Below are 14,292 nucleotides of genomic sequence, written 5' to 3'. Positions count from 1 at the left end.
GGTGGATGCAGCAGCTGGGGTCGCCCTGCGCGCACCCGAAAAAGGGACTGTGAGTAATGGTTCGGTTGTGTGTCTGTGTGTCGAGGGCACTTGGCGCACGTTTGCCGTACGAAGGTCGCAGTCGAGGAAAAAACTAAGAAGGTGCAGATCGAGAAGGCAACCTAGGGAAAAGGAGACGGTCGGCGGAGTCGGTAGGATTAGGCGCAAAGGTCATGAGAAGGTGAGAGTGGAGCGAGCGACGGGCTGAAAAGAAGGTGACGTCTCGTCTCGGCGGCAGAATGATGCAAGTTGATGTGGCCGAGTACCTGTGTAGTCGGCTAAAGCGTGTGGTGCTTCGCGGTGCTTTCGTTGGAGAGGAAGGGAAGGAAAAGGATGCCGGTCGCTGGTGCCGTTATTCTTCCGTTGCCGTTGCGGTGTTCTTGTCTTGGCTCCTTGATCTTTGCGACAGCATGCTCAACTGCGACTGGACCGCTGGCTGGCGACTCGGATGCTGAGAGGGTTCAGTTGGAGGCGACGAACTGCCACGCCTCAGTTGGGCTGAAGCAATTATTCAGTTGTTGACTGCCGGGAAAATGCGCTGCCAAAGAGAGAATCGATGGGTCGGCGACGACGGTGGACGTAAGAGGGAGCTGTTTGGGGCAGACGACGCGCAGGTCCGAACAAGAGAGGGAGTCGCTGTTTCTCGGCGTGCCAGTTGCAGTCAGAATTCTGAGAGTCTGGGGACGAGCGTAGCAATGGGAATTGTTCGTTCGCGGCGGCTGGCGCTACTGCCAATTGGTATCGGCGCATGGTCAAAGAGATCGCCATTCAAAAGTCCAGTCCACTGGAGTCTTGTGGCAGGCAATCCAGCTGAGGCCGTGCCACCGTGAGCTTGTCCACCTCGCCTGGTTCGTCCGGCACTGTGCCGGTGGTCCTTGGTCTTGCCTGCCGCAGACCTCTACGTTTCGATTTTGGTAGCCTCCGCAGCCCATACGGTCCGGCAGCTGAAAACCAATGGCATTCGGCAGCTGTCATGTCCCTTTGGGTTATGCAGACCCCACCATCAATTGGCGGCGCAATGACATGGAATTCCCATTCGACCAGCAAAAAGTTCATCACTTCATCACATCAATGGACATTGCCGTTGGAAGTGTCGGCGTTGGGCAGCGATTTTTCCAGCTATTCGACAAGGGGGAAGGCTTGTCTTCAGAGTCAATCAAGATTGCGAATGGTTCGAAATTGGGCGGCCTTGGTGTCAAGTGTCTCGTCCACTGTGGACTCGTGATGGAGAGAGAGAATGCCTCGAGCAAAGCGGGAGTCTGGGGATATCCGGATGGGGAAGCTTAGGATCTAGGTTCCGGATATGCTAAACCCAACCCTCCATGTCATTTCACGTCTCAACACCGATGACGTCCGACAACCTATATGAGCCCAAAGGGTCTCCGTCTCAACCTGTGCGGCCATCGCCATCTGTGGAACAACAACCACATATCGTGCCCCCTCTTCCATCGGAATGCGAAACTGCTGCAACTGCGTGGCGCTCTTGATAGACCACTGGTCACTTTCCAAGCTTTAAACATTGCCTTAAGAAAAAGGTACTGCGGCGGAAGTAGTGTCTCTGACGGTTTCTGGCTTCGATATATGCTGTATCTGATCTCATATGTCAGGGACCCGCGCCAGGCTTGTCTTTGTGTGCAACGTCGTTGAACCATGCTCTCCCTCCTTTCCGGAAGGACCTCCCATATAGCGTAGCACGTTGCCTCAGACCAAAAAGACAAAGGAACAAATAAACAAGGAGACATGGAACAGGGCGAAACGCATAAACACCATATGCAACCCGGGCGCAGACAGGGCGCAACATTGACAGCAAAGCGAACACGACGTGATGGGACAGCCAGCCAGCAGCAACCTAATGAGGCTGGTATTTATATAGCTGATGGCCCGGCAAAGCCTGATGGTACTATTGCTGGAAATGTTGCCAAATCCGTCCGCTTGCCCTGCCGTGCTCTTTGCTATGGTTCCTTGGTGTAGCGAAAGTGTGTGCTGTGATGTGCTGGACGTGCTGGACCTTGCTGCTTTGGTGCCCTGCCAGCTCATCTTGCAGCAGCTTTATGTGGAGAAGCGTCCGAGGTCATTGCAAGACATTTAAAGACGCTCGTGGGATTCCATGTTGTGGACCGCCGTCGCTGTTTCTTCCAGAATTCTCATGGAAGCTTCACACATTCCGACGATGGCAACAAACGACGGCGGCGACGACTCTCAAATCACCCTGACCGACATCACATTTCTCACTTGTCATAACCCGGACGATGCGGCTCTTACAAGGACGAACGCTTGACGTGTGCTTCTCAGCTCGTGTGATGGAACATGGCCGCGCAAACACCCTCATTGGCGAATCTTTTCAGCACAGCGTCCAATGGTCGCCGAAGCAAGCCTTCCGACCTCTAGTCAGTGGGGATTCGAACTACCAAGCTCAGAGATCAACGGGCCAATTGAACAAAGTTTTGTTAAGACGTCGCAGCTCAGCTTCAACAGAATTTCTCGTGCGACTTAAGAGCAAGACAAGAACCGGAAGACCGAGCGACCAAGAGGGGAAAAAAAAAGGCTCCGTGTTTCCTCGACTACGACAGGACCGTCAATCTCACCGCCGCGATCATGGCTCAACGACCGACGAGGGGCACGATGAGGGAATGTGAAGAAAGGTGTCGCTGAAAATCTCGCACAGCGACGGGCGGAAGAAAAAGGGCCAGGGGCTGGTTGGACACGTTGACACGAGTTGGGTTGGGTTCACGAATAAAAGGGTCGCGGCCAAATCTCACTCACCACCGCGTCCACCACCATCGACCACCACTACGGCCACCACCATCTCCGTCTGCTGGCCACACTTCCCCAGAGCAGCCACACCCTATCATGGCGGCAGACCAGCAAATGGGGGGTCACATGTGCAGCTGCACGCTGGTCTCGGATGCATATGGCTGTCCATTTATCATCAGGCCAATCTGCAGGCCTGCAGGCGACACGTTATGAAGGCCATCTCGAGCATCCCTTTGGGTGCTAGATGCGTATCGAAGAGAAGATTCGAGCCGATGAGAGGTCAGCAATGGAAAGAGAGAGAAAGGTGATGCTCAACGGTGGCGGTGACGGTGGCTACTACGAGGTTTCCCTTTCTGTCATGGAAATGCTGGGTAACCTGCCCCGGACGTCTATGGAGGGGTGGAGGGGATGGTACTGCCATTTTGAAAGAGCCATGCTGAATCTGGATGGATGAATTGGAGAACACCGGTCAACACAGGTGACGACGCAGCCATTGAAGCATGGCATGGCGAGCATGGGATCGGAGAGAGGTCGAGGGAGGAGTGGTGGTGGTTTGAGTGGGAGTGGTGCATCCATCGTGGGGCCAAGCATCCCTCCAGCCATCATGTATGGCAAGACCCATACCTCTAGCGGGACCCCATGTCCCCCATGTCAACCCTCCCCATCAGAGGCATTCAGGCGAATTGCCCCATCCCCATTGCAGCGCTGCCATGAATGGATGGAATGCGATGCGACTGCGACCGTTGGAGGCTTCCTTTGATACTCGACGGTCGATTCACGGTCGCGACAGCAAGGTCTGACTTTCGGCACCCTCTTCCCAACCGGGAAAACGATACAGTCATTTCGTCGACCATGTGTCTCAGCTTCCCGGCTTTCGGTCGCAGTTCGCAGCAGCAATATTCCTCGGCGGAACCGCGTATGCCGTCTGTCTTTGCGTTGTCGCCGTCATTCCGCTTCCCTCTTTCTCGTTCGTTTCTTTTTCTGTTTTTCTTCCTGCGGCCGGATATTTTTGTTTCGCTACTGGATTCGCTCGTTCTCTTCGGCCCGCGCAGAAACCGCGTTGCGACGATCCAAGACCGAGGTGGATACTGGAATTATTCGTGGTCGGTCACGGATGACCTTTTTTTTTTTTTTTTTTTTTCCTCTTTCTTTTTTTTAAAAAAAAAAATACAACTGCTTGGGCGGTTGTCAAGTCATGTTGTTTCGTCAACATTGGAGGTTTGGGTTGCGACGACGGGAGGGGGAATTCCCGTCAGCCAAGGTCTCTCTGCCCGAGACAGTACTTCCATACTGTACCCTTTTTCTAAAGCGAGAGTTTGCTGGGCGACGGGGTCGCAGCCAGGCCTTTTGAGGTGACCAGGTGGTCAACCTGGATGTTATCGACATGACGGGATATGACGGGCCCATTATTTGTCCATGTCCTCCCCCCATTTATCCAAGTTCTGGTCGAACCAAAGCTGAGGTGAAAAAGTACTCCGAAGTTGCAGTCAACTTTCGATACCTGATACTGACTTTCATCGGCTGAGCAACCCTCAAAGCTGGACTGGACGGCCCTCTCACAACACACGCAAGTCACGCGTCTATCATTCTTGGCCATCAAATACATGGATCGACCCCGGCCCGTCGTCCATTTTCTGCCTTCGGCTAGCTCCCGTCAATACATGCCTGTTGCTGCTAGTGTTGCTGCTGCTTGTCGGGTGTGTATTTCAATCTTTCCTTTTCGCGGCAAACTGCTTGACTTGAGCGAATCCACACCAACAGCAAGACACACACACACACACACACTACACACACACTCACTCACACATGATTATTACCTACATACTTGGCTACATCCATCGATGCCACTGCGATCAAAAGCCAAGGCCTAAGGAGAGTGGCTAGTGGGCCGGCAGCACCCTTTCACCACACGTGCAGTCACTTGATCTGCCTGCTTGCAGCTGCAACCGCAATTTTACGAGACACCCTTGTTTACCTTCCACTTGCAACTCTCCCTCTTTGCGCTCTGCGTTGCGTAACTGGACAACACCAGTGGAAACCAAGACCTGGACAGACAGTTCAGGTTGCGCCAGTCGAGATTTCACCTTGTATCCGCTTATCTAACGGTACTCGCTGCATGAGATTATCTCAGACTAAGGTGCGAGGGTTCAGTACGCGATCTCTCAGAAAAAGAAACAAAAGTCAAATTTGTTACAGAACCGTTGACCTGACAGGCCACCCCTGCAACACACGCCGGCTGGACAAGGAGTGGAAAGCTGGACGGCGAGACCAGCCAGGTGAACAAATCCGGGGTGTTGTTGTTGTTGTTGTTGTTGTCGTTGTTGTTATTCTTGTCGCTGTCGCCGACTTGACCTCAGTCCCCAAGTCCCATCGATCCATCCCGTCCACTGCGCCTGGACAACCGGACCGGGATCATTTCGACAGTGGAGCACTCACTAACACCAACATTGGAAACCGGGACGCCCACCACCCCCGGTGCGACAGTGCAACAGTGGAACATTGACCGAAACAGCAACATCGTCTGCCACTCATCCCCGGCCAACAATAATTACTCGCCCGCCGTCGCCTCCTCGACGGTAGCTAGATCGAAACTCCGCAGGCCAACGAACGGGAAGACGCGCGCTTCCCACTGTACTGCTCGCGTCTCTTTGCCGCCTGCCCTGCTCGATTCCAGGCTACCGTCCTCCACTCATCTCCCGGTCTGGCGAGAGTGTCTTGGACTTGGGGATCCGTTCGCTCGCTTCACCCACCCCCTGGTTTTCGTGACCCCACGGTCATGAACATGATGGATTAACGCCTTCTGGCACTACTAACTGCAATCCGCACCTCATACATATTTCGACTCTGACTATCGTCGACCTTCGTTTCATATCTTGCCTAGTACATTGACCCCTGCCGTCCCCATTCCCGTCCGTCCTTATCCTGGATTCCCTGCAGGCGGCGCGCGCGCAGTTGAGTGGGAGCAAGCAGGTTGTTGTTGCAACAGGGCAAGCACCACTACCTACCTACATACCCACAAGCCTGCCTCCACTATCAAGCAGGAAGCAGCAGTATAACATCAAGCACCACCAGCTCCAAGCAACTTCTCAGCTTGACTGCCGCAAGCACCAATTCTCCCCATTCGTATATGAATGAGGCCGCTTCGCCACTGCGACTCTGCCCCGTCTTCTGCGGTCACGAGCGTCACCCCCGGCCTATTGCCTGCCCGACGAATAGCAAGTCATACTTGGCCCTTGACAAATGACTAGACATCATTCGGCCATTTCTCTTTTTGACCTTCGTTTTTTCCTCCCTCCCGTCGACGGCAGACTCCAGGGACCAAACCTCCAAGATGGAGTCGTCGTTTGATGAGGAAGAAAAGGTATGAACACTTCCATTTTCAAGTTGGCTCCTATTCCCCCGCCCCCGCCTCTCGCTTACCCATGTCTCTTCTCGCGCAGCGCTTCCTCTTAGGGGAAATCATCAAAGTTAGCGTCAATGTGGACGACATGATAGAGTTTATCAAGCAGCATAACATCCATCAACCAGACTGGCACTCGATTCAGATTCCTCGAGGTGAGTTAAGGATTCTTTTATGGCCCAAAATATGCACTGCAGCCTCTAACTTGGAATATGCAGGGAGGACCGTGAATCAATGCATTCAGGCTTATAACTCCATGGTGAGCAGGCCGTCCTTTCAAAAACCGATCTTGTCACCGCAGAAACGGAACTCGGTCGATGACTCGGAGGATCATTATGCAAAGAGGCGGGCAGTTGGCCCTGCCGAGGAAAGACCGCTCTTTTCGCCCATGCGACCATATGGCCATCAACCATTTCCCACCCCAATAGTCCAGCCTGTGAACATCCAGCCACGGCCCAACGGTCTCCCCTCGCCAGGGGTCCCTGCCTCGACCTCAACGTTGAGCGCGGCACCCACCGGTCGCAAACGGGGTCGTCCCAAGAAAGATGAAAGTCGAGCCCGTCAAAACATGCCACAACCCAACCAGCCGATTGCGCCGGCACCTATTGCTCCGTCGCCGAGGACTGTTGTTGCTACGTCTCAGCCACTCAGTCCCCTCAGCGCTGGTTATCATGGTTACAACTCATCGTACCGGTACTCACCGGTCGCGAGTCCCTACGATCCGGTGGCGGCAAGCAAGAGTGGGCAGCATTCGTTGCTCCATCCCGAGAGTGTACCCCGAACTCTCCATATGACGTCCTCCTCATCGGAGATGGGTCACCGGTTGGTAGGTGATCACAGTTCGAGTTGGCCGGGTACTGTACCAGGCAGGGAGCACCAACAGCAGCAGCATCAACAACAGCAGCAGCAACCGCAAACTCCCACGTCTCTTCCCACGCCAATGGAGCCTCCGGTATCATCGCATCACTCTACGTACCCTACTAATCGAAGCCCTCGTTTATTGTCATCGGGATTCGGGGGAGGGGGCGCATCACAACAAGGTCAAATTACCTCTAGAGACACGGCACTCACGGCGTCCGAGCAGGGAAGATCGTCTGTTCAATCGACATCGGTCTGATACCTATTTGTGATTTCAGTACGGTTTCTCCTTTTCCATTCATTCCTCTTTTTGTTTTCCGTCTCTACAGGATTCTATGGACTTTTTTTATTTTAATCCCATGGAACTAAAGAACGGGTTGGACAAGGCAGCCCATCTTCTCAGAATGGAAAGAAGGAGTGCGTCATCTAGTACTTGGAGTTTTGTTAGTTGGGTGCGCGGCCATCTCCACTTTCAGCATCTGCTCGCGGGTTCTTTCATCGCCATCATCGCATCAATGTTTTTGCAGGCTATTCTTCTTTGGATTTGCTTTTGCCCTTTCCTTGTCCCTAACCTTGGTTTCTATCACTCTGTTCGGCGTTCTGGGCATGGAATGGGAATTTAATATGCATGCATGTTTTTTGGCAAATGTCTTTATGCTTCTGCGACTTCATCATGATACCCACGCACACATACAGGCTATGGTCATGTTCTTGAGAAGAGGGGAGGTTGTACAGCTCGTCGAGTCGATGAAGCATAATGGAGCGCCTCAAAGATGGTTGAGCGAACAACGGAACATACGGCGATCCGCAGCGCAATGTAATTTATTCGGTCTGAAGGCTTTGTTGGACTCTATGATATGCTTTTGGCTTGGTGACTTTTTTTTTTTTTTTTTCCCCCACTTGGGGCAGTTCATCAGCCCACTGCATGCAACCCGGACGTGGAAGGTGTTTGCATGACTGACCATCGCACCTTCCACGCCGGCAATCAAACTTCCCACCTTGCATACAGTACCTTCTTATACGGAAGAATCCGGTGATCAAAATCACAGGGGCGGTGGGTTATAATCGAAGGCCCATCGCAACCATCATCTCAACAATTGCAGCACCCCAAAGATGAAGCAAAAACCATAAGGGCTTCTATCACGGGCGGCAGTTGCATCCCTTGTCTGAGCTGATCAGTACAGGTCTTGCTTATTTTTGCGAGCAAAGAGGGAACGCACCTTCCTTTCGACACTGGTGTCTGCTACATTTTCATCACCTGGGGAAGGAAAGGCGCTCACAATCTTGACAAATGAACGAGGACTGATATCCGCTTCGCGAAGGAGCAGCGCTTTCCTCAGGATGACCTTCCCACGTAAGAGGAAGCACCAGAAAGTCGAATGAAGGAACCAATTGCATCTTGTGTCGTTGCCTTCAAGTCCTCCATTGTCCATTACTCCACAACCAGTGCCGGAGATTTCCCCGTCAACTTCAAGTTCAGAGTCATTCCGTCGTCTCTCCTCCCGCCATTCCACACATCCTGACGTACTCAGATCATTGACCTTCTTGTTCTCCCAGATCCTTGGTCTCCTTGGTTTCTTGCTCCTTGCAGCTTGCATCATCTACATTTCCCACCACAACATCGGTTGATTCAGCAAACACGCTATCAAGACGCCTCAAGATGCTCGCCATCGTGCCACTGGTTCCCGGCATGCTCGTGCTGCTTGCTGATGCTCCAGGCGCTGTCGCCCAAGCTCAAAACATCGCCCAGCAGCCGACCGTGTACAAGACTGTCACCGTTCCGGTCGACTTGGCCAATTCTCCCAATGCCCAGGTTGCCGTGACCACCGTCGCCCTTTCAACTGTCACTGTCTTCGGCAGCGAGCCCAACTCTGCGCTTGCAACGATCGTGATCTCACCCGACGCTGAGCAAAGCAGCACTGCAGCAATCTCCAGCAGCGAATCTATCAACGGAGCGGCTGCCAGCAGTGGCCTCACTACTTCGGCTCCTTCTGCATTTCCCTCTCTTACCGCGAACGGAACCTCCTTCGGAAACTTCACCAACACCACATGGCCGCTAGACAATTCCACCTCTGTCACCTTGATCGACCCTACCGGCACAGATGTGGGTGCCCAGGAAAGCAACACTGCTCATGACGGCAAGCCTGTGGACACTGCTGGAAATGCCAAAAGCGCTGCAGTCTCCGAGACTCATGGTCTTGTTGGTGGGTATGTGCTTAGCCAGGTCTCCACTGCACTCTTTCTTCTTTAAGCTACTTTCGTTCCATTACGTGGCTAACAACTGTCGACAGGGTTGTCAGAGGCATTGTTGTTGCTTTCCTCGTTGCTTTGGCCCTTTAATCCCATTCTAAAGCAACTACGGATACAGGAGAACAAACCCTGCTTCCCCTGCTTTCCGGACAGCAAGAGCATCCTCATGACACATGAGGAAAAAGACTGTGGAGGAGCTCGTACGCGACAAGTAATGTTTAAGTTGATGACTCATGATCCATTCAAGGATCTGGTTTTCGAATATTCGGTAGATTAGCAGCACCATCTGCACGAAGAGTCGAGAAAATCTTCATAGGGCCCATATCTGTTATGTCACCAATACATTACTTCCAATCCTATTCAATTTGCAGTGTCTCACACAGTCACGAAAGGATGGGAATAACGCATATCAGGTTGATCTACCGCTGACAGTATCTCTGGACCTACAAGGCGTCCGGGCACTTGGAAATCTCTCACATGATGATAGGATCAATCCCAAGCCATATCTACGGTAAGTTATTTCTCTTCAACCTTTGTTTATTTTTTTGGTTTTTTGTTTAAAAGATAAGATGCCCGATCAATGCTTTCTCAGGTACTCAGTATCGAGCCAGTTGCCCAACCACATGGCCACTTCACTCGCAACAGCCATGGATAGTAGGAGTCTCATGGACTCGTGTGGACTTTTTCACTTCCGGCAATGCGGTCGAGGTCAAAGCCTCCACCTCCAACAAGCTTTGTCACAACCGAACGAAATCCCCATGGTCGTTGGTCGATGCTCTCGAGTTCGGTCCGGGCCGCACCCATGATTTCCCCGTCCTGGACATTTAACCATGACTTGTTCGACAATGAACTGCGTAATGCAGAACAAAGCTACGAGTTCTAATCAACACCTCAATAGTACAGTTTCGCAATCACCTTCTTGGTGTCCAGACCATCCAAGCCTCGTTTCTCAAGGATGGATCTTCGCTGATTCCGATATCTTTTCGGTTTATTCCGTGCTTTATTGTCCAATCGGGAAGGAAAAGAAAGCCTAATCAGTGCACGCATACTCCAGGACTGAGATTCGATATGTAGGTCTCTCCACTTCGTCACGTTTCTGCTGCCCTACAGCTGAACGAAAATCAATCAGCTCATACCACACCAGGACATTTCGTTCGTGAGAAGAACGGGGCCCTTCATTACAAAGATACGTATATTTGGCTGTCCCGACAAAGACCAGTCATTGGCTTGAGTTCCGTCGTTAAACATTATGATCTAGTGATGCGCTCAGTGTTATCATCTGAATCTCCGCATTTCAATATATTGAATTTATGAGCCAAGATAATCTTCCGGCCCATCAATGGCAATGTTACCCGACGAAAAGGTATCAGGGAGTCGTGTACTGAATGCCACAGGGGGAAATAAAAGGCGAGCTCTACGATAACCTGAGAGACAACATTGTCAGCCACTAACATTACCAAGCCAGCCGTGTTCTGACTGCGCGAGACGAGGGCCAAGAGCCGCGTGTATATTGCTCCGGGAACTGAGCACATGTGTCAGTTTGGCTGCTCTTGGACCGGGTGGCATAAAAAGTCACGACCGCTTATGGATTGGTGATGCGAGTGAAGCGGCAAACCGAAAAGCTTCATCATCCTAGCCAGTGGGATGTCTATATTGTTTCCTGGTTCTCGAGGGAACTACAAAGCCGAGAAGCAACGTCATGATGAAACCCACGGGGACAGCCCAGCAGGCGATTCTTCGACGAAGCGCACTTGAGAGAGCTCAAGCATCTCATTCAGCCAGCAGACAGCCGACCAGGCTTGTGTGACCCAATATCTCTTGCCGTTCCTTATGCTGTAAGCTCACTTTATTCAGCACCCTTCTTTGCTATGCTACAACTACCGAAGGTCACAGCAAATGACAAAGTTACTATCAGTCTGGATCACACAGTAGCCGTCACTTATGAACGAGATCTCCTCATACACGCTCGAGATGACTCCCAGCTTTCACATATACCGATCCCTAACGTACCGATTCCTCTCATATTCCCCCTTCATGTATGTAAGTGTGTGTGTGTATGTGTGAGATTGAGGCTTTCGAAATTTTGACCTACTGGTCGGGTATTATACTCTTCTTCTTCTATCCAGTAAACGAAAACAGTTTACCTTCCTTCCCCATCAAGACCAGACTCCCAAAACTCCCTCCCATGAACTCCTGTTGATTGAAACGAAGTAAAAAAAAAAAAAAAAAAAAAAGTCAAATCGTGGAATCGTCCTCCTCTTTCTCTCTTGCCGATCATCAATCAATCAGTGCCCGCTTTGACTCCCCGACGAATTCCTCCTGCTCTCAATACCACTCCCATTCCCATCACTTCCGTGAGGATAAGGATGATTTAAATGTAAAACATCCAATCCCGCCAGAACCGCACTCCTCAACCCCGACAGCAATGGACTCGATGGCCTAGTCTCTGAAGTAGGCGACGAAGCAGCCGAAGAAATAGCTGTTGTCGTCCCCAATCTTTGTGTTGTTGTTCCGGTTTTCTGAAGAAGAAGAGTGTGGTGGTCGTCCTCGTGGTGTTGGTGGTGGTGCAAATCAAAGTAAGAAGGATGATGCCAGTGGTGCGGTTGTTGTTGTCGTTGTTGTCGTTGCTGCTGTTGTTGTTGTCGGGGAGGATGGGTAGGGGGGCAAATGTCGGGTGTGTGGTGTTGGTGAAGCCGCTTGCGACGCTCGAGGTCGGACATCATCATGTGGTAGTAGACTTGGTCTTCCATTGGAAGGTGTTGTTTAGTGTTTTGGTGTTGTAGTGGATTAAGAACTTGGCAAGCTGAGATGGGTGTTAGTGGTTGATCATGATGGGTTTGACGGGAGGTTTGGGTTTTACACATACCTTGAATTGTCTTTTGCTCAGGATTGATTTTGATACCCGTTTGTTCTTTCAACGGCCTTGATGATTGATGCGTGAGGTTGATGCAAATAGAGGTAGATATCGTTTGTCTTGGCAACCGAGTGGAAGCTCTGGTAGGTACCTGACGTAGTGTTGATTGTAGCGTCTATTTTTGTGTTTGTGTCAATTGTGATGGTGTCCATTTGCACAAATGGCCGGTGTAGTTATGTCACTGTATGGATGATGGACAGAAGAGGTAGTTTTTCCATTGCAAACGAAGGGGAGTTATCTTCTCAAATACATCTGCGCTCTCGTGTGTAAACATTGTCAATTCAAGTCATGGCCACCGCCGACGGGCGGCTACGGCCATCGTTCGGTTTAGGCCACACTCACAGGGTCGTTACAGGGAGGAAGCAAATCATCCGAAGAAAGCGTAGCAGTCAGATCGTCAGAAACACAAGATCCGAATGCTTCAAACGGTTCTTTCAGACGACATCAGCAGTTTTTGGTCCATTTGTTGGATGAGCATTCTTTTGCCCCCATATGACGGGCAATAACGGTTGGCTGGACCCTCAAGTTTCCGACTGAGCCCGATGGTCGATGGACCATGAGTAGGTTCGCCAAGAGGTAGCAATCACACTATCATATGGTCCCCCTATGGCACGACCCGGGCACTGCTGGGCAAGGAAAACACACCACCGACTGGCGACTGCCGGCACACCACCACTGTCCGTGTGTCGGTCATCCGCGCTTCCGGCCCTTTCTTCTAGGCGGGTTGGAATTGGAATCGAGATCCAAAATGAATTGAGACTGCGGTCAGACAGCAATGAATGCTTCACAGAAGCGTTTTGACGGCGGTCGCGGAGATGAACTTGTTTCTCACGGAGCGTCGGGAAACATGACCATTGCGATGCCGGACTCCCGACTCGAAGAGGGTAGTCGCAAGTATGTCTATGACGGGAAAGGTCACCATGGTAAGTCGAGATTACACAAGGGGAACCTAAGTGATAGTTGTTGTTATTTTTAACGTCGACTTCCTCCTCAGTCTCTGGGAAAAGGGAAAGAAGCAAAGAGGAGGCAACCGTTGATGAGATGAACCACGGTGAGAAGGAGAGTCCGTGCGCAAGTGGGAGGTCAGTGCGTATCATGATGTTTATCGATAAGGCGACAGGTGCAGATCGTCATCTCCACTCATTTTGTTTTCAGATAGGGTTGCCAAGAAGCGCCAAGACTTGGGGATGGCTTCTCAGACAAACCGAGTCGCGAGATGGATAAGAGTTGCGATCAATCATCCATCATACTATCAGTGTAATCTACACAGGGCTGATATACAAATCTTGTTTTGCCCTGACGTCAAAGTAGTGCCGAGCTAATTTCAACTCAAGCATGCCTGTACTGTACATAATGTATTCATCGACACATAGGTGGGCATTGGCCAATGAATGTCCTCGTTGACCTCGGGGCTACTTTTCGCTAACTTGTCGCTATCAGCACAATCCATGATAAAGCCGAAACAGGATCTTATCTGTTAGTGAGATGTGAGCTTCCAGGTATCTATGCGATATTGCTCATGGGCGAAACTGCATTGGTCTTCGCAACGGGGAAGCTCATGACATAACTTTCAATGGCACAATCAAAAAGACAATATGATAGATAGACTTATGTGTTTGGAAGAAGGCAACAATCAGGTGCTTGAATGAAAGGCAAAGGAACGCGATGACGATAAGATAGACAGCCACTTTTCGGAAGACTTCAGTGATGTTGACAATATGGCGAGAACAATAACTGAAGCCATCAAGATCAGTTCAACTCGTTGATCCAGGCTATCACGGACACGGGGGGAAATGAACCACAGGAACACTGAAAGTGATGTAGACATTGACATGCTAACTTGCTCAAGATTTGAAAACTGTGTTTCCATGCATCAACTTAATGTTCAACGAAAGAAACGAAAACCAAACAATGCGAATATTTTCCAAGTTCTATCTCTACGACGGGCATGGGAAGAACAATACAAAACATTGAACTGATTGTCCAAACAAAAATGCTATGCTGGAATGTTAACAACCTTTTATTTTATCTCACTGTCACAATGTCAAAAAAAAAAACCAAAAATAGAGAAAAAGAT

At 50.9% G+C, this 14,292-nt stretch overlaps 3 protein-coding genes across 3 annotated transcripts; 2 read left to right on the top strand and 1 right to left on the bottom strand.

Annotated features, from left to right (window-relative positions):
* Nucleotides 1-6,124: 6,124 nt before the first annotated feature.
* Nucleotides 6,125-7,416, top strand: NEUTE1DRAFT_129780 (uncharacterized protein; the record flags this gene model as incomplete). Its single annotated transcript, XM_009852744.1, has 3 exons — nt 6,125-6,154; nt 6,234-6,348; nt 6,412-7,416. The coding sequence occupies 3 exons, from the start codon at nt 6,125-6,127 to the stop codon at nt 7,308-7,310; spliced, it is 1,044 nt and encodes a 347-aa protein (XP_009851046.1).
* A 1,295-nt stretch (nt 7,417-8,711) lies between these two features.
* Nucleotides 8,712-9,502, top strand: NEUTE1DRAFT_63375 (uncharacterized protein; the record flags this gene model as incomplete). Its single annotated transcript, XM_009852743.1, has 2 exons — nt 8,712-9,259; nt 9,343-9,502. 2 exons carry the CDS (start codon nt 8,712-8,714, stop codon nt 9,389-9,391), a joined length of 597 nt encoding a protein of 198 aa, XP_009851045.1.
* Nucleotides 9,503-11,505: 2,003 nt separating this feature from the next.
* On the bottom strand, nt 11,506-12,407 carry NEUTE1DRAFT_117009 (uncharacterized protein; the record flags this gene model as incomplete). Its single annotated transcript, XM_009852742.1, has 2 exons — nt 11,506-12,104; nt 12,168-12,407. The coding sequence occupies one exon, from the start codon at nt 12,049-12,051 to the stop codon at nt 11,587-11,589; it is 465 nt and encodes a 154-aa protein (XP_009851044.1).
* Nucleotides 12,408-14,292: the final 1,885 nt, after the last annotated feature.

Source organism: Neurospora tetrasperma (assembly GCF_000213175.1).
Source record: "Neurospora tetrasperma FGSC 2508 unplaced genomic scaffold NEUTE1scaffold_3, whole genome shotgun sequence".
Classification (NCBI taxonomy): Eukaryota; Fungi; Ascomycota; class Sordariomycetes; order Sordariales; family Sordariaceae; genus Neurospora; species Neurospora tetrasperma.
The sequence above is the reverse complement of the archived record's forward strand: the minus strand, read 5'-3'. Positions and strand labels throughout refer to the sequence as shown.